Genomic DNA, 23,130 nt, shown 5'->3' with positions numbered 1-23,130 from the left:
AATACTGTTTTCCTTTCATGCCTTTGAATCAAAAGAAGAATTGTATGAAGTCATACGACGTTGACACTCCCCGCATAATTTTAAATGGATCTGAAAGGTCGCGGCTAATGGTAGTAAGGGCAGGTTCTCTATGAACAACACCTGTTAAGATCTGTCAAGCGTGGCCTTTTCTAAAATCCTAGTTAGCTTTCAAAACAATCCTAATATTCTGGATAATTCGTTTACAAAGAGTAATTTGTAAATCAAAATCAAATTTCTTGTATGACCAGAGAAAATTCTATGTGTTAAGAGTATAAGAACGGATTAAAGAGTTGCCTTTCTGGCCAAAGATTATGAATCTTGTTCTAAGGGAGCTTCAGTATTCAGGTATGCATAATTCAACTTTGTATAAGAAGAGAGGTTTATTTATTTTCTTTGTAGATCAATGTGGGCTTGTTTCTGAAAGAATTTCAAAGAAATGTAACTTTTTTATTGTGCTACAATTGTATGATTTACTTTTTACGGTGCTTGTTTGCTAGTGGGAATCAACTAGTTTGGCCTAGTCATAGAGCAGTCAAGTCCTTAGAGCAAAGACAAATGTTTACATGTTCTGGAGTTGATGTATTGTGAACAAATTTCTTTGCCTATTACGAGCAATATTTTAAGATTGTTGTTAATATTGCAGCTGCAATTTAGTCCAAGAGGTGTAGAAAAAATAATTACAATTAACAATCCATGACTTTATAACAATAAATTTTCGACAGCTTTTCCAACTTCAAAATTGTTAGATAGAAATTACTTTTCGCTAGACATTTCGCTGATTGTGTTTATCAACTTGAACGACATCTTGGACAAACGTTGATGCCATCATTCTAAATCTTCATCAATCTGTATCAAGCTAATGATAGGAGCCTTAAGACTTCAAATGATGGAATGCAAGCCATTTTTGTCTTCCATTGTTGACATCAATGATAATCTGAACATCTATCTTCAATTTTGCTAAGATGATGCTACCTGAAATTTAATTTAGAGATTTTCTCTTTATATTTGAAATGCTCAGGTTGCATTAGGTGTTTGTATTTGCCAGCTCAAATCTTTTATCGTCCAAAATAATCAGATACACATAAGTACAATTCAAAACTTACTATTGGCAATATAGTTTTGTTTTTAACCCTTGAGCTCTATCCTCGAATGACAACTATTTTGAAATTTAAAATGGTTAAACAGAACAAAGTTTAAATTGAAAAATATGAAAATTGTTTTATTTTTCTTTTCATTTTGTTTAGCAATTAGCATTAATCAAGTACGAAAGCTCATTGCAATGCTTTAAATTTAAAAGAGAAACATTTAAAGACAAACAGAGAAACTTTATGTCAAGTTACCAAAAAATTATAATCATTCTCTTATCAAATCGAAATTTTTTTTACGCTGAAGTTTTGCTGTTAACTTTTTGAATAATGTAGTTTTTCAAGAAATTAGGAATTTGCGGGCAGATATTGCAATATTAGACGTTAGATAATATTTTTTATATGATAATGCTGTAAAAGTTTTGGCAGATTTGTCAAATGCGTTCCACTGATTACAATGTTAAGTTATTAAGTGCTAGTGTGACTGTTTTCTTTACGTGTATTTAAAGGAAGGAAGTTACACCGAAGTCTAAGAGAATTGAAATTTAATCTCTCTGAATCAATATATTTACTCAAATAAGGGGAATATGAAAAGATCTACATATTTAGCTCCAGATTTCTACGGACATCTAACATTAAGCATAATGAAAACAAGTAGATGACACAGAGGTTTTGCCCAGTGTCACAGCTAAAACAAAAGGATGATAAGACTACTTGAACCAAAATAAAAATCTGAACTGATACATAAATGCAAGTTCTGCGATGCACCTGCACTTTTTCATCACAGTCCGAAAAGCAATCAAATATTAGTCCACATTTGAAAACATGGTTGGTTTGAATTCGGTAGATTGTACAGAAGAACTGCAATGGAAGACAGGGAAATTTGTTTCTATTTTTGAGATAAATTAGATAACTGAAATTAAGGAACTGAATGAATATTTTTATCATCAGCCTTCAATTCTGAGGAATAACTTACAAGAAAATGTATTCATTTGTACACATTTGTGGAATGGCAATAACCACCAGCATAAGGAGGGTAGAACTTGGAAGGATGTAGCGTTTTGGGTGACATTCTTCTACTTATGCTCATAGAAGGTAGAATCTCGCATATAAGGTTCTACATTTTTGTAGGAGAACCTGCATAGATTCCTGCTTAATAAAAACTTTCGTTTAGTGGTTACAGATAAGGTTCTGATAAAACTTGTACTTTCTAATTGCTTGTCAAGATTGTCTGGTATGTCTTTACTTCAGATCTTTAGTTCTTGTTTTCTAAATCATATTTTTTCTGCATTTGTTTACTGATATCCATGCTAGAAAATGGAAAATGAAATTTTTTCATCATTTAAACGCCAGTTAAACAATAATGAAATCAGATTCTTAAAGTTTCTACTACTATGAGTTGGTAAATGGTTGCAGGAATTATTCGTTGCAACATCTTGCTTAAGGTGGAACTTAAAAACAGACATCCTTATGCCTTTCATGTTTATCATTTCGATGTGTACTTCTCCTTCAAGGTAGATGATGGTACTGTGGTACATCACACTCTATTTTGGTGTAATTCTCAACACCGTTGAATCTCAAAGTAAGTAAACTTTTGTTTTCAGCTTCATTAATTATAACTGTTTATAGAATCCAGATAGGCACGTTTCAGTTTGTTATACGAATCGTCAGGAAATGACACTAGAGAACCACTGTTTAGGGCTGGTGCTCTAGCTATTTTCCCGAACCAATGAGAATAGTGTCATACCTTCATGCGCATTAGGGTGAAAGCTTGCAGAAGAAACGTCCTCCTCCTGGCACTATACTATATAACTAAAACAATTATACATTATAATTGCACCATGTGAACCAGCGTTTCATTCATATTTTTCTCAAGATATTTTTTTCAGACATTTTCTTCGTCTTTTCATTTGAGACTAGCTTATTCCAATAAAAGCTACTAGTTTCTCTATCATCAAATACAATATGCGATGTGAAAATGACGTCATGGATTTTAACTGCGCATATACATATAATACAAAACTTTGAAAACCAATAAAACAGACCTTTGAACAAATGCTAGTTCTTCAACCTAATAAGAAGGATCCGTTGGTATGGGAGCAAATTCAAATTATTGCTAAAGAGGGAAAAGCCTGAGCGAACTCCCATTAAGGCCTAACAGGGGTAAAGTCTAGGTCAAATAGAGCCAAAGCTAAAATGTTAAAAAATTACCCTAAATTGATAATCTTTTTTAACAATAGCCCTCAAATGGTAGCATAAGAACGGAAATCATGTCCTTTGTAGCATCCATTTCTTTATGCGCGCCTGGTCCTTCTTTGACAAATTTCATCGCCATCGACTGTTGTTGATTCGGGAAAGACAAAATCTTGTTCATTATGTATAATAAAAAGCATGATAGCAAGCCGTTGTGTTATTATCAAAACTGGGTGAATTGGTAAAACCCTCGAATCGACTGGACCCCTCTGCCAGGCCTTAATCAGAGTACCTCCCCTGGGAGGAAAGTGACATCAAGTGAGATAAAGGCTTAAAAATATAGACCGTGCGTTTGAAAACAGCTGAAGCAAAGTAAGAACATTAAATCTTTGAAAGAAAATAGAACCAAATTTGAACTTTCTTGTCCTTGTTTTCCACAAATTTAAATTAATTTTGAATCAAAATGGAAGCTAAAAACACTCCTCTTGCATTTTTGAAGCTATCTGTTTTTAAACATTCCCGAGTGCGTAAAAAATTCCTAGTGTCATAAGGTGCCAAGTAGACTTTGCTAATGTATTGTGTTTTTTTTTCTAGTTTTCCAGTATTTCATCGTCAACTCGAACGATGCAACTGCCAAGGTGATAGACACAGTGAAATTGCCAACGTGCACCCATATCGACCAGAAAAAGAACGTCACCCTAAGGGGTGGAATAACATCAGGGAAGTTTACCAAGCATGGTATAGTCAAAAGTCTACAAACATGCATTGATGCGTGTTGCCAGGTACATTTGTTATCATTGTTAACTTCTCACAAGGCTTTACACCAGAAATAATAGCCTAAATAAATGGAAGTTGTGTTATGCTGTGGGTTTTCGTTATTGCCAGTTTATTGACTACATCTCATGCATATATTAGATGGACGTCCTCTAGCAAGGAACGAACACAATTCATTCAATCATATTTTTGCTTCCTTTTATCGTTGTTTTTACACAACGTTTTCTTCAACTATTTAGACATTACAGGAATATAAATTCATAAACTAGACATAACAAATAAACGAGATATTTTTCTTTAAAAGTAGCAACGATGTTGAAGGAAGATTAAGTGTAATAAAATGGTTTGAATTCCAATCAGAAAATGTTGAAAATTTTTACATAGATTGTTAGCTGTTAATTGGGTTTTGAATTATGGTTCTTTTTGACAGTAAAATGCAAGCAACAACAACCCAAATGGAAAAAGATCTTGGATATTTTGAATCAGACCTGCGAGTTTTTGACTTTACATCACCCCTAAGTTTCTACGTTTCTTATTATGTCTTTTTTTACAAAAATGAGCAAATCCCGTGTCTTTTACAAGAATTTTTCTCCTTTCATCGTTAATGAAGTCACAACTTGTTTCCATATGATCTTTACTCATAGTGTGTGTTTCCTAAAATTCTCTCTATAGGACCCAGCTTGCAACGTAGCCTTCATGCCGGGTCGTATATGCTACACAGTGCAATGTTTTTCTGAAAAACTCTGCGAAAGCATCCCAGCAAACCCTTCGCAAGCAGCTAATGGTAGCGTGCAGATATCCCATATTGTTAGAGGCGGTGGCACGGGTGATGACGTCGACGAGTTCAGAACAAAATTTGGCATCAATAAAAATCGATGTGAGTAAGAAATAAAATTTTGTTGGCTTTCCAATCATCTTTCCTAGGAGTTTAAATCAGGCACCACGCATCAGTCTAAAAGCTGGGCGGGCTGAAAAAAGCGTGCCATCTATAACGCCATAAAACGCCCTTTTTAGAAAATTCTTGCTTATTCTATCGATTTTTTATAAAAAGTCTGGTTTAAAGAAGATATCAAAAACATAGATAAAACTCGCTTGAGAATAATAAAACACCAAGCTAAATAAGGTAAAAAATAAATCATATCATTAAACAAGACAAAGCACCTAGAAAATAAGCAGAAAGGGTTCCCAGTCAAGCAAAATAGCTACTTCTTAAAATCTGTTAGAGTAAACTCTCTAAAGTTGCGTTACGGTAAACTTTCCAAAAATTTATCTAACCGATTATTGCGAAAAAAATGTGAGGGGGGGGGGGGGGGGTTAGCCCCTGTTAGCTCAATGGTTGCGCGATGTCTTGTTGAATCACCAGAAAACTCGATTTATGTGCCAAATCTTTATTCACTAAATTCATTGCACAATTCGATTCATTTTTCAACAATTAAGTCGGAAGTTGAAGTCGGACAAAAAAATTTATATTACACTTCTAGAAACTACAATACAAAAACAATACCAAAAGGGGCATGAATCTTAATAACAAACCTGTGGCCATTCACAATCATCTCAAAGCCTATTCCAAAAATGATGCTAGGATAAGGGTGAATATATGCCAGGCGAGGCAATTGAAAAGACTTTAAAAAATTGATTCCAGGACGGGAAGAAAAGTGAATTCTGTGAAATTGGTGCTTGGAAGAAAAGTTCCCAAATAATGATAAATGGTTAGCAGTCTCTTCAAAGTTGAAACAAAAGGAAAATAAACAGGAGACTGGTTTCTGAAAACAGAATTAGATACTTTTTTCACTCTTTTTTGTTATCGACACGCTTACTTACGCTAGGATGAGCTTCGTTGTATACACCTCGCAGTTTCTTGATAATTAAGGGTCGAAACAACAAACGGGGGATCTGGAATGAAGATGTCATGAGTGGATTCTTCTCAAAAATAATAATAAGCGGCAGACACGTTTATTCCCGACTCGAGAGTAGTGTCACAATACGTTTCTTTTTGCTGAAAACAGGATCAAGGACTGAAAAATATAATTAACTTGGAGAATAGCTAGTAGCAAGCCGTATTTTATTAGTCCAGTCTTACCCAGGGTTCTGTTTTCCTTTTAGCAAAGAAAAAAGATGTCTGCGTTCCAAGCCGTGTTGCCTATAACTATACTCTAGCAGGTGGACGCTTTGCAGGAGAAATGATGGACCTTGGGCCTGTTGTTGATCCAAAGGACTGCGCGCAGAAATGCTGCGATCATGTATCATGCGAAGTAGTGCAGATTTCCCGCGGGAGATGTTTTGCTTTTGGCTGTTATACAAAGGAATTGTGCCAGAGTAAAAGAATTGAAGGGAATCCAACGAATGACTCAACCTTGATATATATGAATAAGAGGAATGATGCACGGCAAAGTGACAAAGGTACGAATACAAAGTTGATTTCATTTAATCTAAATTTTACATAGCGTCTCTGTCACCATTAGCATGCAATGTTCTTGTTACTCTTTAAGATTCAAAGAAAACTACGTCACTAAAATCAGTAAAGTTGATAGATATTTTCATGCATAACAATTCAAAGCAAAGTTTAATTCACCAGAGTCTAGGTTTTTCATCTCCATTTGATATTTGAAGACAAGTACCTTTTCATTGTTGATAGGAATGTCTAAAATAATATTTTTTATATGTCTAAGTATAAAATCACATTATGAAAATTTACTAATTTGATACAGTTATAATTTAGTCTTTCAATGTGCATATCGTTTGGTTTGTTCTTCCTTGTTCTCTCTATGGGAGTCCTTGTTATCGATGAATCTTTGTTGCCAAGGATGAATTTGAATCAATGCGTTTTTCTGTTCACATCTTTTACTCTTTTATCTTCATCCCTCACCTCCTCTGTTAATTTAGTCTGAACTTTAGCAAACTAGAATTGACAGCTTGTTCAACTGGCCAACTTTCATGTTAGCCAATTGAAGCATTCTTTACAAAACTTCAACTGCTTTGCTGTCCTTTGTATTAGCACTCTTTTTGAAACCTTCTGTTCTAGATTCCTGCGTTTTACCCTGTGTTCATGGCCTTTGCACTCGCAGTGACACATGCATGTGTGATCCTGGTTTCAGTGGGCCCAGCTGCAATCAAACCGAGACTGAAGGTAACGATACGAGACAACAGTACCTCTTATGATTAATTTTAGCTACGCTTGGTACATAATGAGCCATGACATGGGCAAACATTCAACCACACTGCTTTACTTTATCTCAAAAGCATCATTAACGGTCTCTTTCTTGTAAAAGATTGTCAGAGAGTAATGTAAAAGAAAATTTTATTTTATGTCTCATTTCTTCAACATATATATAAAAATCTTTCAGTCTGAATGTTCTGTGTTGAATTGAAGGTTGAATTGAGTACAACGTATCTTTAATTTCAGCAAATGCTAAATATGCAAATAAGTCTTGAAAAGTATTTTTTTGTCAATGGATCTCACTGCAATGAAGTTGTTAGAGCAACAGAAAGCAATAAAGAAGAAATGATGGAAGAATGCTTGTCGTAAGCTGTGTAAAAGAGAACGATAGAAAAATGTTTACAATTTATGAAAAATTTATGTTTGCAAAAACATATCAAGGTTATCAAGAAAAAAATTGAGTTTCAGCACTAGGTATTCACTAAATGAGCAAGAAACAAAAATTCGCCAAAAAGTTGCATATAACTTTCAAAACAAGAAGCTTCAAGTACGAATTGCTCTTTTGAGAAACATTTTTCATTTTTGCAAAAATGTTTACTGAAATGGCGACCCTCCAGTTTGATAGGATAGATTGTGATTAATTTACTAAAAAAAAAATTTAATTTAATTTAATGGAAAAATTGTGTACTATGCAGGAAGTTGCGACCCTCCTTGTGGAGAACATGGCATCTGCCTTTTCAACGACACATGCAGCTGTGATGAAGAATATACTGGCTATAAATGCGATAAGAAAGGTGAATCACCACTGCTATGCTTAAAATGATTGCTTTTAGTTTCCTGAAAGCCCGAAGACTTCTAAGTTGATTTATTATTCCATAAATTGGAATCTTGCAGGCTTCGAAGTACTTGTTTATCTGATTATTCATTGTAATTTTGAGCTTTTGCACTTCACGTCAGCTTCTTGAGAACTGCACGGAGCAGCGATATCATTCTACTTAGAAATTCCTCTTCTGGGGTTTCCATAAATCAAACGTCATGGTCGAACTTTAAATATCTAAGTTGATTCTCAAGTCATGATCCTGAAGTTTAATATCACCAGAAAGTTTTTCATACCTTCTTCAACAAAATTAAATATATTTATATTCTGCACGTTTAAAAGGAGCCTAGTGGTGCTCATACTGCTGACTTCCTTGATACATTTTGCATTTGGATTTCTTTTCTGTTTCAGTTACATGCACAAGCCCTTGCTTTCATGGTACTTGTATACGAAACAACGAGGGAACCACATCGTGTAGATGTGAAGATACATGGGAAGGTCCATTTTGCAATGAGACCAACTCAGGTGGATAGACCTATTCAGTCATTAATATATGCGATGCAGTGCTTATTCAGTGACATAGATGTCAGTTTAGAATCTTGATTTAGTGTCGTATCTTCGATAAAACTATGGTATTGCTGTTTGGGGACGATGAAGTTCCCTTTTTCCTTGTTATGATAAAGTGTCTGATGTCGAATAGACAGAATTGCACATGTTTTGATGTGTAGAATAGGATGATTGCAAATTTCAAATTCAAATTTCACGCTTAATTCTGCTGTTTGAGGACATAATGTTTTTGGAAATATGTTGTTGGCAACTTCTGTGTAAAATTTTTATCTAGAAGTCAAAGCCGCAAGTACATAAAACCGCTAAGATACATAAGTTCATATAGAGGGGCACCCTAATTAAAATCATTTCACTTTGGCAGATATGTCTTCTTCAAGGCAAATCTATACGCAACAAAGGGTATTATCAGTTGCATAATCGCTCATGATAAACCTTCTTATCTTGACAGCATATTTTTAGCATAGAATTACCTGGAATATGTTCCCCCTATGAATGCTGGATGTTGTCATATTTTCAGCATAGAGTTTTTAGCAATTTTGCTGTTCTGGTAGTTAACCCTGGCCTGCAATTCAAATTCTGCATTTCATGAAAAGAAACTTCCATCTACATATAGATTATTCTTATAGATTTGAATGCAACAAAATACTTTTTTCAGCAGACATTTTGAAATTCTTGAAATCAAGAAAAGCATGACATGTGTCAATTTAGTGCTCCTTCATAATTCACTTCATTTTTACAGATAAGGTGGTTCTGGCCTCTTCTGGGGAGGAAGTCTTGTTTACAGATGTTAATCCTGAGGCGGAGATGGATATCAAGGTAAATGAATTGTGTATATTAGTTCAAAATATCTTAAAATCGGAGGTAGGCTGGGAAAAATACTTTTAAGGCATCGATTCTTGTTAAATAGGCCTCCTCTTTATGTATCGTCACTAAAGTCTCACGGGATTTCTGCAAAACGTTGTTTAAAACTGTTCGTTGACGATGCCTGTTTTCAATATAATTTACGAGGTAACAACATGTGATCAGCTTTACATCCACCTATAATAGAATAGTTTGCTTAAATGATGACATCACAAGATTCTACTTTCAGAATTTTCAAATTTGGATCTCACAACCTGAAAGAATATCAAGAAGTACCTCTAAATATCCCAAATTAGTTGTATGTCTTACGCATTGTCTGAGGTATGGCCACATGGGCACGTGCTCTTTCCGCATCAAACGTCTGCAATTTTGCCCTTGTCCAACACAACAGTAATCCGTGGTTAGCAAGCTTCAAATCTTTTATTGGTCATGTCTCACCTGACTTTTGACATGTTTAACTGATTTTGCATAATAAGCAGTGTTCTTTGAGGCTATGTGGTGAAAGTTCAAAATTAATAAGAGTAGATATTTTTATAACGCCACAATTAAGAACTCTATTTAATGTATTCTTTTTAATTGGCAGATTCATGATTCCCCAATGGTCAAAGACACTGAATCGATTTCTGCGTTGACAGTTGCAATTGGATGTGGTTTGGCAGCTGCTCTTGTAGGCACTGCAGCAATCGTGTTTATCGTGCGACAAATATTTGGTAAACGCACTGTCAGCAGTTACGAACTACTAGGAGACCCTATGCATAAGTATCATTAGTAACACACGTGTGCAATATCTAAAACGCACCATTGTATATTAAAGTGTAAAAGGGAGTGTGTACCGGCCTTCAGAAGCAGTAGTAGTTTTAAACTCATCGGAGCAAAATGGCCTCGCCATTGGATGACAGTATCCAAAAAATAGCATTCTGTTCAAAGAATTTGAAGATTTTGATGAAAGAGTTCCAAGAATTCTGTTCCACATCACGTGGTGTGAATAAAACTAGAACATTAGGGCCAGGTTTTTTAGGTGCCTAAAGCTAACGAGATGCCCACAGTCAAGGGCATAGTTTCTAAGCATACATGTCATCTATCCTTTATTTAATATTTGAGAATCGATATTTTTTGCTAATGTATCAATGCTTAAATCACTACGCTATCTTTCCACTCTTGTAGTCTTCAAAACAACTGCGAATAAAGCATATCCCAAATTCACGCATATCCCAAATTCTCAGAAAAATCACAATTTCGAAGAAAAGTTTTTAGTTTTTAAAGCATAATGTTGTAGTGAATTTTCGTTTCCCTTTTTGTAAGCTTAGTTTAATATATCTCCTGAAATCATAAAAATGTGGGCCGCTGACAAATTATGCTTTAACAAAGATTTTGGAGAGCTTATTAACGGGACAGTGCATCCTCATTTATCTGAACCTCGACCCGAACCTCGTTTATCAAAACCTCGTTTATCAGAGCCTCGTTTATTCAAACCTTGTGTATGCGAGCCTTATTTATCAGAACCTCGTTTATCCGAACACCGTTTTAGGTGTGATGTTTTGTATCCGCATCTTTCTTTATTTGGAAGAATACTAATCAAATTGAGCTAATCTCCAATCAAATTCGAACCCTAGAATGAATCCAGGAAGTTTCAAAAGCAGCTAAATGAGTTTAACTTCTTGAAATCTCTGTTAGAAAATCTGCCTGTGATACCAATGAACGTGTGTGTCAGTTATTATCTGAGCAACATATACAACATCAAAACAAGGATATATGTCTTATGTTAAAGTTGCTATGCCAATAGAATCAATGAAAGCTAAAATGGCATTTTAACTTTTTCTCATGTCTTGTGCATGATTTTTTTCTGAGCATAATCTTATTCTCGCTCATTCGAACTTTCGGCTTGTCCGAACGGCTCTTCTCAGGGTTCAGTCCAGGCTGTTCGGATAAACGAGGGTGCACTGTCTTAGGAAGAAATCTTATTATTCAATATAAGCGTGGAAAAAGCCTACAGCTCAGTATAAAAGGCATGCTCATCAAGAAATGGCTGATAACTATTTGCTTTAATGCAAGTTGAAGAAAATTGTACATAGAGTAATAACGAACTTAAAATTCAAACTTTGATAGCATAACTGAAAGATTAAACTATAAAATAAACAACTTTGATTTTCTATGAGTCTGTTTGCTGACAAGAATATATTCAACGAAATATCATTGATGGTAGAAATGCTAAAAATCTAATTAATGATTTTCCTCCTCGCACGTACAAAGGATGTGTTAAATGAAGCTTATTTCACACCGGCCACGTCACAATTTGCTTTAAATTATTTAGACTTGTCTTGCAGTAGGTCTGGAAATTTTTCAATTTTGGAGAAAAGAGTTTTTAATATGAAACAACATTTAATCTATTCTTCATGATAATAATTTATCGAAAATCAATTTGACTTGGAAAATAAGCCCTAATTCTAAAGAAAATGATGCTTTTTAGAAGATTGGATTTTTTGTGAAAACTAAGGCTATAGGCTTGAAAAATTTTTAAATTTGAAGAAAAAGTTTTTAATATGAAATACTCTATAATCAATTTTTATAGATATTAAACTTAAAAAGTCAGTTTGAGCTATAAAGATAAGCTTTTTTCAGAACAATTTGTGCTTTTAAGAAGACCAGATTTTGATGAAAAAAGTGAGACTATAGGCTTGGAAAATTTCTACATTTCGAAGGAAAACTTTTTCGTATAAAACAACATAGAATAAATTCTTTATGAAATCAATCTATCTAGAACCAATTTAGACTTCCAAAATCAGTCCTATTTTAGAGAACATTTTACTTTTTATGAGCTTCAATTTTGGTATAAAAGTAAGGCTTAGGATACAAATTGTAAAATTAGAAGAAAAGTTTCTGCATGAAACAACCTGCAATCAAATCGTCATGATATTAGTCTATAAAAAATCAATCTGGACTTATAAAATCAGTCTTTGTCTAGAGAAAAACTTGCTTTTAACAAGACTAGAATTTCGGTGAAAGTGTAAGGCAAAAGGCTTAGAAAATGTTTGAAATTTCAAGGAAAGTCTTTTTTCATAAAACAACCTACAATAAATCTTTCATGGTTTTAATCTTTATAAGATCGATTTAGATTTAAAAAACAAGTGCAATTTCTAGAAAAAATCTTGATTGTCGTTAGACTGGATTTTTGGTGAAAATTTAAGGCTATAGGCTTTGAAATTTTTCTAAATTTGAAGGAAAAATGTTTCCGTACAAAAAACCTACAATCTATTCTTCATATCTATATAAAATCAATTTAGATTAAGAAAACAATTGCTAATTTAGAAAAAAATTTGCATTTTACGAGACTGGGATTTTGGTAAAAAAGTAAGGCTATCAGGTTGGAAAATTTTTTTGAAATTTGGTTATAAAATAACCTTTAATCGATTCTTCATGATATTATTCTATATAAAATCAAACAAGTCCAATTTTAAAAGAAAACTTTGCTTTTTAAGAAACTGACTTCTGGTGAAAAAGCTAGGCTATAGGTTTGGAAAAATTTTGCATTTAAAAGAAATTGAAAGAATTTTCTTGTATAAATTAACCTACAATCAAAACCCCATTGCATTAATTTATATAAAATCAAGTCAGACTTGAAAAATCAGTCCTATTTTCAGAGAAAATTGTACTTTTTACGAGCCTTGTTTTTTTGTTAAAAGTAAGACTATAGACTTAGAAAATGTTTTTGAAAATTGAAGGAAAAGTTTTGTGATCAAATAGCCAATATTCGACTTTTAAAGATTTTAATCTCCAAAAAATCAGTTTGGACCTTAGATTTGGATCAGTTTGGATTGATTTTTTTCAGAAAATTTATGCTTTTAAGAGGATTAGTTTTTTGGTAAAAAAGTAAGACCACAGGCTTATTGCATTTTGAAGGAAAACATCTTCCTATAAAACAACACTTTAAAAAGTCCTATTTTTAGAGAAAATTTTGCTTTTTATTAGACTCGATTCTTGGTAAAAAAGTAAGTCTATAGGCTTTGAAAATTCTTTAAATTTGAGGGAAAATTATTTTTTATGAAACAACCTACAGTCAATTTTTCATGATATTATTCTATATAAATTCGATTTAGATTTGGAAGATCAATCCTGTTTATGGAGAAAAATTTTCTTTTTGGAAACTAGATTTTTGTAAAAAGTGAGGCTATAGGCTTGGAAAATTTTTGAAATAAAATTTGTTCATCATAAAACAACATACAATCAATTTGTTATGATACTAATCTATATAAAACCAATTTAGTCTTGGAAAAAAATTCCTATTTTTTTAGATAAATTTGCTTTTTAAGAAAATAACTTTCAGCAAAAGGTAAGGCTTAGAAAATGTTTGCGTTTGGAAGAAAATTTTTATTCTTCATGATATTAATGTATATAAAATAAATTTTGACTTGCAAATGAGTGCTTTTTTTGCAGCTTATTTTGCCTTTTAGGAGACTGGATTTTTGGTGAAAAGGTAAGCCTATAGGCTTTAAAATTTTTTTTAAATTTGAGGGGAAATTACTTTTTATGAAACAGCCTATAGTCAATTATTCATGATATTAATCTAGATATAAACTCATTTTAGACTTTAAAGACAACTATTATTTTTAGAAAAAAAATTACTTTTTATGAGAATTGATTTTTGGTGCAAAAGTGAGGCTATAGACTTGAATATTTGGAAGGGAGTGCTTGGTTTTATGCACTGCGTGATGTTAATTTATAGAAATACAATTTGGCTTAATAACAGTGTCGAATTTTTTCAGTAAAAAAACATTTCATGAGGCTTGACTTTTCGTTTGAAATGTTTCTCAAATTGTGAAAAGAATTATTTTGTCTTAAAACAAAGTAAAACTGATTTTATATTATGAGAAGCTGTTTTCACTAAAATTTGCTTTGATATAAGAATTTCAGTCTCTAGGAAAAAAGTTTTTTAAAAATTTTATTTCAATTGAAAAGGCAAAGAGAATGCTTGAATTTGCTTTGAATTAAAAAGATACTTTTTTGTTAGAAAACATGACTAAGCTAATTTTTTAGGATTTGGAGCCAAAAAAGTGGATTGGTTTAGAAAATATAGTTTATCAAGAAAAACAGAAATATGCTTTGTTATGAACGTACCTTTTCTTGAAGAATAAAGGCTTTAAGATTGAAAGTATTTATGAATTTTAAAAGTTTTTGTTCTATTAATCAGGTAAAGTTTTTCTTAACAATCTAAAACTATAAAAAATAAATTTTGCGGGGAGAAAGCACTTGTCGAAGAGAACTTTCTCAGTGAATTCCTTTCTGGTAAAGAGGTAATATTATAGGCTATTAAAAATTTCGTAAAGTTTTTATTCTAAAACAAAATAAACTCGATTTTTTATGATGTAATGCTATTCAAAATAGAATTGATTTTGAAAAAATATTTCCATTTTCTAAGAAAATAAGGTTTTAGGGCTGGCAATTTTGATGCAGTTTAAAGGTACTGATTTTTTTCGTTTACAAGGAATTCTCAATTCTATATGACCTGAACCTATTAAAATTCAGATTTTCTCGGAAAAAATGGCTGCGCTTCTTGAGAAAAAAGCTTTTTTAGAAGAGACAAACTTTCGTAAAATAAAGCTATAGGCTAAAAATGTAAAATTGTTTTTATACCATCAAAAAATAAAATTGATTTGGAAAACGAGCTGTATTTCGTAAGCTAGAAGCTTTTTAAAGAAACACACTACCAAAAATTAATATTCAAACAAAATATTTAAAAGATTCAAGTAGTTTGAAAATTGAAACAAACTGCAACACATAATTTCAAAGACCCCATATCAGTTGTTTGTAATGACACAAAAGCAGCTGGAAAAAATAAGCTTTCGTCTTCAGCTCTTTCATACTATCTCATTTTACAAAACATTAATGAAAATAACCATAATATTTAATATGATATGCTATTAATTTCAATATGAAAATACTGAAAAACCATTTGATTATTTTTAAAAATCGAACAAATCATATTTACAAAAAAATATTTTCTGATGTAATTAATAGTTCCTTGAAGGTTAGCCACCTGGTCGGTCACAGTTTAGCATCACGTAGAATTTTGATGTTTCTTTAAACCAGTCGAGAGTGCCCAACAAATTTGTAATTTGAAAACCCCTGTTTTGACTATACCTCTTAACGATGAAGACTCTTTTAGCAGAGCACATTGTTGTTGATTGTATTTCTTCACCATACTTACTCAATGTATCTCGATTTCAGACGGTGGACTTGCAGCACGATTGAAGACCTCTTCTCTAAGCTAGTAATGTACGGATTTTATTTTCCATTATGTTAACGATCCCAGCTTCGTTTTCTAAGCATCTCAATCTTTGCAAGCTTTTCTCTAGGTATAGTGTTTCTTTTGTCGTCTTTGACAGCTTGAATGGTTCTTCTTTTGTCCCAAACCATTGGACAGTTCTCTCCTTCACACGCTTCAGTGCTGCCTGTGATGGACTTTGCTAATGCGCTTAGATCTGGCGTCGAGTCACAACAACTCTGGGAGCATGCTGGTGCACAATAGTCTGAGCAACCAGATTGGCATGTTGACACAGGTGGAGGTGGAGGAGGAGGTGGTGGAGGTAGTAGCATAGGAGGTGGCATTGGAGGAGGAGGTGGAGCACAGCAGGCTGCCGTGCATGAAGGTACACAAGAAGCAGGGCAGGGTGCAGGACACATCATAGGCATCGGGGGTGGCAATGCAGGTGGGGCTGAAGGGAGGTTTACGATGATAGGTTTTGTTTGAATGACAATTGGTTTAGGAACATCGGCATTGCAGCAAGAAGGAGTACATTGAGGGGCACACGATGGGGAGCAGCCAGGGAAGTTTCCACATACTGATTGTTGCAAAGGAATTTGTTGAGGCCCTGTGAAGGTGATTGGTAACCTTATTGGCATGGGTGGTGGGGGTAGTGAAGCAGCACAACAGGCCGGGCTACACGAAGAAGTACAGACTTGAGCACATTGTGGAGGGCACATGGGAACTGGAGGTGGCATCGGAGGGGGTGGCATCGGAGGGGGTGGCATCGGAGGCAACAACGGTCTTGGAAAGCAGCATTGTGGGGAACACATCGGGGCGCACTGAGATGGACAACCCATAGGACAGGTATTAGCAGGAAGAGGAGGCAGCTGTGGCAACTGAGGAAAGCAGCATTGGGGATTACATTGTGGGGCACATTGTGAGGGGCAGCCAAGAGGGCACGACTGTGGTTGCATTATCGGTGGCATCAGAGCTTGTGCAATAGATTGTGCCATCATCTGCGCCGATTGAGCAGCGGAGCAACAGCTGCTGCTGCAAGCAGGTGCACAACTTGCAGGGCAGGCTCTTCCACAGGAAGGAGGCGGTGCAGGTATTGGAGGGCCAGCAATGCTTGGATTGCAAATATCATGGCTGCCTATACAAGACGGTGGCATGTTTATGGGTTGTGGATTGACTGGCGGTGATTGCGCAGGAGCCGGATTTCCGAAGATGACTAAAAAATATGAAATGAAAATATGAAAGAAAACCACGAATGAAATAATTTCAAAAATAATCCAGTTCAGAGCAAAGCGTCGTTATCTTATGTTGCACTGGCAACTAACCTTTATATTGAACATATCTCTTAAAAACATTTCCCAGACCGAGATTATTAACGATGGCTAAGAAATTGCTATTTGTCTTAACTCTTCTTTGACAAAGATACCTGAAACAATGCGTACGAAAAAGTAACAGGGATAAGATGTATAGCAAAACTTCAGAAACACACTGAAACTTGTGGAATCTACTGTAGAGTTCGATTCGTCGATATATCATGCAAAATATAAAAATTTGTAAATTTTCGTTGATGAAACTTGTTTTGATGTGCTCGAACAGCCATACTGAGCATTTTTGTTGCTACCTTGCATCTAAATAGCTTCTTTGCCATTAAGGCAAAAAGAGACAAATCAACGAACCTGATTCATGGGCGAAGTTAGTGCTTCGCAGTCTTTCAGGTATACAACATGTGAATTTACACGATGGCAGACACAGCTTCTCGCAACTTGGATTACACATTGAGCCATCTTGCGGCGGTGCTCTAGGTGGTGGTGGCCTTGGCGGTGGCTTCTTCTTTGGTTTCCTCTTCTTTGGACGTGGAGGAGGTGGCGGTGGAGGCGCAGGTGCCATTTGTTGCTGTGGTTGTTCCATGGGAGTTTGCATGACTGGTATTGACATCGGTTGCATCGGAGTTTGTGAGCAACAGTCTATCAAACAATTTAAGAAACAATTAGATTTGGACTGCCACGATCTTGCTTCACTACGCTAAAATTCATATTTTTCTGAATACCCCCTCTCTTCCTGGAAGCAATGTTGAAAAGTATCGGTTTTATAGCCTAACATTCATTCAGCAATGTTTTATCGCATAGTTTGAGAAATGGACTTTTTAACCAGCATATTTTTGGGAGATATTCTGTATTTTACGGACGGAAAGCATTCATTTGATCAATACAGGCTTTGGAGGGCTGCAAAGCGCCATGGAAAAGGGCAAAACGATAGAAAAATAAATAAAATTGTCTTATTTGCTTGATGTGGGGCAAGGGGCAGTCACCCGAAACCACCAGTGTGACGCCTACGCCCCCACATTCCGGTATCACTGTTCGTTTAGTTGTTTATCTACTCATACTAGAAAAGCTTATCAATGAATAAATACCGTAGCTGCACATTGGTGCACACTGCGCAGCACAACCCATCCCGCAAGGAACAAATTCGGCTTGCATTTGAAACGAGACCTCGGGTTGCTGTGGTTGTGCCATCATTTGCTGCGGCATCATTTGTTGCTGTGGCATCATTTGTTGCTGTGGCATCATCGGCATCATTTGCATCTGCTGTGGAAACTGTTGTGGTTGGCAGCATTCTGCAAAGGAGAGAAATCATTAAATAGAGAACCCACTATAGTACTTTGTGCCAACGACATCCACAAAAATTGGCTTTTCCTTACTGACATTTTAAATTGCTTGGTTTCCAAATGGCGTTAAAAACAATTAATTACCTAACCGTTGCCTGTTTTCCAGAAACTTGATACTTTAGCAGACCCCAACATTTCCAAGCATAACAACACTTTTGCAGAACATTCAAGTTCATAAATTTTCGAAGCATCGATCGTTGGCAACAATACAATACCTTGATTGCAAGCAGGGGCACACTGTGGAGAACAGACTGGTCCACATGGCAGACTACGCTCTGAGGCCGCCTCTTCTGCAGCCTCCTGCTCAATATTTTTCTGATATGCATCGATAAGAGGCATAAGATCAGGATGGTATTCACGTGACTGACCAGAGCAGCAGCTTGCTTTGCATGATGGTAAGCAAAACTTTGCACATCCAGGATGGCATACCCAGGAGCCTAAAGAAAGCGTATTGAATTTTTCATTTCACAATACGATTTCATTGCAGATAATTTAAAGCAGATGAATGAACACCATTTAGTTGCTGAAAGATATCGAGTTGCTTGATGGCATACGCAGTAAAGATTGTTGTTCATAATTTGTTGAAATCACCAGTCAGACATCCAGAACCTGTTTTTCTCCCTATATTTTTCAATAATTGATCCCTAAATATTCTTATCACTACAGAAATTGCAGTTTACATTGCAGTTTTAAAGTTCTTCCAATTTCATCTTTAAATTTGTCCCTATATTCTCCATAATTGGTCCCTAATTATTCCTATCAATTCAAAAATTATAGTTTACAGTGAAGTTTAAAAGTTTTCCCCATGTGATCCCTAGATTTGTCCCAAAAATCTAATACCCCTTTTAGCCAAAACGATGAACGATAAATTTTCGCGAAATATAGATGGAACGAAAAATAGATGAAATAAAATTTTGCCAACTTTCATTTTCTTTAAGGAAAAGCAAATACATACATAATATAAAATAAAGTATAAAATGTGAAATAAAACCTTACCCTAAAGAGGGTAGAAATAATACAAAAATTTAAGAAATAATACAAGAGGTCTTCTGACCTGCATCTGCTCCTAAATGCTAAGTAAACAGTTTGAAAAAATCTTTGTTTGGTTATGGTTGCTGCCAAGTGAGCCTCCTGACACTGACACTTTGAGATTTATGTGGATTCTGTCACATGTATTTCAGTTTCGTTCTCTCTCTTTGATAAGTAGAAGGTATGAGGTTTTCACTAAAGTTCACTGGCAATTAGGGTGACAAAAAACGACAAAAAGAATTTGCAGTAAAATTTTAAAGTTATGTTTTAAAGACCCAACGTAAACTAATGTTGCCATAAAACGTACAGAGTATATAGCTTACGTTTAGCTGGTTGCAACGACTCGCCTCTTTCTGATACCATGCGCTTTACATGGTGTTTGCTTCCTAAAAGAAAGATACGGGCCTAATAATATAATGGTAGACTGACTTCCACATACCTTGAAAGTATGGGACAGTATTAAAGGATTGAAAAGGGATATGCTTGAAAGATAAAAAGTGTCTTTGATTCTTTTTACCTCACAAGAAATTCTTGTGTTGTTGGATTGAAAAGGAACATGCTTGAAAGATAAAAAGTGTCTTTGAATTTTCTACATCACAAGATATTGTTGTGTTGTTAATCATCAATCATCAAGACGTTTAATTCCGAGGACACAATTTTGAAGAGTATTCAGTTGAATAGGCAGGGATAGAGTGGAGATTCCAATTAAAATCAAAGCTTGCTAAAATTTTCAACAAAGTAGTAGAGTTTCCGAAATTTTTCACTAAATCTAGTGCTTCAGAATGCCTTTCGCAAAACCTCTGCTTCAATTCACCGCAAAGAGAGGTTTTCTGCTTGATGAGTGGAGACATGTACGCAGGCCCGGGGCCTAAGGAGTCTGGGAGAGCCAAGTTGGAGAAAATAACTATCGTTGGGTCATGTATACTTTAACAGTTTGTAGCACTAGCCCCCCAGAAAGTTCTCCTGGCCTCGAGCTTACATGTACGTTGTGCTAATAGGCGTACCACACCACCCACTCCTCAGCTCTCAGTATAGACCACCTGCATCAACTTGCTTCAGGAAAAAACAAAAATGACAGAAATTGAGAGGAACATCTAGAGGCACTACATTTTTCATCAAGAGGACAAGCACTCAAAATGATAACTTTGACTTGTCGTCGGGTCCTATGTAACATACTAACTAGGGGGCAATTTCCCTTCCAACCCCAGTGATTTTTCATCGTCTAAAACGATAGGCTATTGCTCGCATCGTTGCATAGACAAAGGCCTGCTCACACCAAAGCCGGTTTTCTTTCGAAAAGGCGATGCGTGTAGTAGCATGAAAGTTATAGACTTGGTCCTTTCAGTTCATTTTTTGCATCAATAAAGAATTTAGTAAATCTGCATCATGAAAGCAAAGAGCTAATGTTTACTGCTTCTGTCTATAAACAAGTTATGTCCTTCACCACATATGCCCACAACTTTAATGATGATGATTCTGAAAAGGCATTGACTTTAATTTCCAATATCCGCTGAGACATCACAAACCCAAAATTACGCCACTTTTTGCGTAGATCTTAATCTGAAGAAAAAAGCCACCTAAATCAATGCTTTGCAAAGTTCTAAGCCCTCGAACATCATCAAAAGGACGCGTATTAAGTAATAACTGATCATTCACTTAATAGAAATTTGTTGGAAATATACGAAGCAATTTTTTGCTCAAATCAAACTTTTTCTGTTAAAACATAACATAAAATAAATGCCACGAAGCATTTATGAACAGTAAGCAAGAATTAAACCTACCCCCTACCCTAAGTGCCAATTTCTCATAATTTACTAGCCCTGTTTTTCCATCAGGTCTGCAGAACATCTGCAATGGTCACCAAAGCTACTTTTAACACCCGAGCAGATTCAGCCAATTGTCGATAATTTTCAATTTACGCCTAAAGCAATAGTTAAATCGCCCCCTTCTCCCAAAACGCTTTTGGAATTGCACCACAACCGTATCAGCTTCAAAATTTACAAGTCACATTCAAATTGTGCATTTCTATGGAGATTAGCCCAGCATTGTTTGCAAGGGGGGAAGGAAAACTGCCTGAGTGAATGAAAAAAAGTATCTTGGTGTTTAAAGATTTTTGGCAGACATTCTGGGAAATATTTAAGCTGTTAGGAGCAAAAAATGACGTTTGTCTCTTAGTTTTCTCTGCAAAGTTGACAAAGCAGCGATGTTACTAGAAAGGGTGTTTAGGTACGTATGCAATCCATTGAATCTTATAGAAAAACTATTCTATAAGAAAGTGTCAGCAACTACTAGTTTATCCATCTTTTTCTCCGTTAGAGCTTTCTGAGACAACTAGAAGCGGGAAATTCTTTTAAAAAGCTATTCCTTTATACCTCAAAGAAAATTATTTTTAGCAAATTCCCTTAATGTATAACCTTTCAAAAAAATGCGTTGGTTCTTTAAGAGCAAACTTTGAAAGATTATCCAAATCTTGTTAAGAGGCTTCGCGTCCTAGACCCCAGCTAAATTGCTCAATTACAATGAATCTCTTTTCCAACAACCTACAAATAATTCTAGTTACGTCTGTGTGTATTTACTCACCATGAAGATGCCTTGCTTCTGGCAATGCTACGATGCTTGCAAGGACGGCAAGCAGAGGTAGGAGCTTCATTGCTTCCTAGGGGGAATAAATACTTATGGAATCAAATTGTCTATAGAGCATGCAACATTAACTATATGGTATATAATATGGCGATCAAACTTCGATTTGCGGTATTGCTTATGCTTCCACACGTCAACTGATAATACCTTGGACAAACTTCTATTTAGAAGAGTCTGTGATACTATCTCAGAGAATATATTAATTTGTCTCACTTGAAATACTAGAAAGTATTGCAAAACAAATAGATAAACAAAAACCCAATTTTTTCAGCACTACGGAAGCAATTGTAAAATTCTGCAGTAATGCATACTCAAGTCAAATTTCAAAACCTTAAGTTAGATAACGTATAAACTATCTGGAAGAAATTATCTAGCCTATTCTACGTAGTGCCATAGTGATCAAACTAGGACTAGTCCTGGCGAAAGTTCCATTATATAAGCGTCTGTGCACCGAAAACAACGGGCAATTTAGCAATCTTCGATGAAATGTTTTCTTGATAATAGCGAATTTCTGTTAGTTAAGACAAAAAATCTATGTTTAATATTTTATTAAATCAAATAGATGAGATACATAACATTCAGATTAACGGTTGTTGGTTAATGTTTTGCCAGCTTGCATGCAAAATTTAAGAGTCTCAGAGTCTCAAATGTAGAAGAAATTAGAACAGCTAATACTCTAATACAAATGAATTAGAAAGTTTTTAATAAAACAGAAAATAAATACTCCTTACCTCATACCAAGAATCAATCCATAAGAAAATTATATATAATATTTTATTTTATTTCAATTTTTGCAAGAATCTTGCAAAGGAAAGTAGTCCCCAGAGCAAGAAGTCACTCGCTAGCAGGTATTGCTCATTGCGTGTTGATTTGCGTCAAGGAACCCATTCTGATTAGCCAATCGAAAACCTGCTTTGAACAATGACATGCGAATTAGACCAATCACGGATGCTCATTTTAATTTGTAACCAATGAGCAAAAATAAAACCCTTGATGAATTGTATCGCTTGATTGAGCACTTGGATCAAAATCAAGATCACTCCATACATGCAAAGACGTTTGTAC

The 23,130-nt window shown here is 35.0% G+C and overlaps 2 protein-coding genes across 2 annotated transcripts; one reads left to right on the top strand and one right to left on the bottom strand.

The window, feature by feature from the left end:
- Positions 1-206: 206 nt before the first annotated feature.
- On the top strand, positions 207-11,614 carry LOC135682395 (uncharacterized). Its single transcript, XM_065197307.1, has 10 exons — positions 207-366; positions 2,621-2,688; positions 3,894-4,081; positions 4,746-4,950; positions 6,177-6,473; positions 7,096-7,200; positions 7,926-8,024; positions 8,459-8,572; positions 9,354-9,430; positions 10,059-11,614. The coding sequence occupies exons 2-10, from the start codon at positions 2,625-2,627 to the stop codon at positions 10,242-10,244; spliced, it is 1,335 nt and encodes a 444-aa protein (XP_065053379.1). The 5' UTR covers positions 207-366; positions 2,621-2,624; the 3' UTR covers positions 10,245-11,614.
- A 4,149-nt stretch (positions 11,615-15,763) lies between these two features.
- Positions 15,764-22,953, bottom strand: LOC135696090 (uncharacterized). The gene is made up of 7 exons (XM_065215370.2): positions 22,797-22,953; positions 22,006-22,081; positions 19,749-19,811; positions 18,612-18,833; positions 18,142-18,345; positions 17,408-17,695; positions 15,764-16,947 (listed from the first exon to the last, which is right to left on the bottom strand). The coding sequence occupies exons 2-7, from the start codon at positions 22,073-22,075 to the stop codon at positions 15,770-15,772; spliced, it is 2,025 nt and encodes a 674-aa protein (XP_065071442.2). The 5' UTR covers positions 22,076-22,081; positions 22,797-22,953; the 3' UTR covers positions 15,764-15,769.
- Between the last annotated feature and the right edge of the window lie 177 nt (positions 22,954-23,130).

Source organism: Rhopilema esculentum, chromosome 17, assembly GCF_057945365.1.
Source record: "Rhopilema esculentum isolate cy_ngs chromosome 17, ASM5794536v1, whole genome shotgun sequence".
Lineage (NCBI taxonomy): Eukaryota > Metazoa > Cnidaria > Scyphozoa > Rhizostomeae > Rhizostomatidae > Rhopilema > Rhopilema esculentum.
Note: the sequence above shows the minus strand (reverse complement) of the source record. Positions and strands in the feature narration are given on the sequence as shown.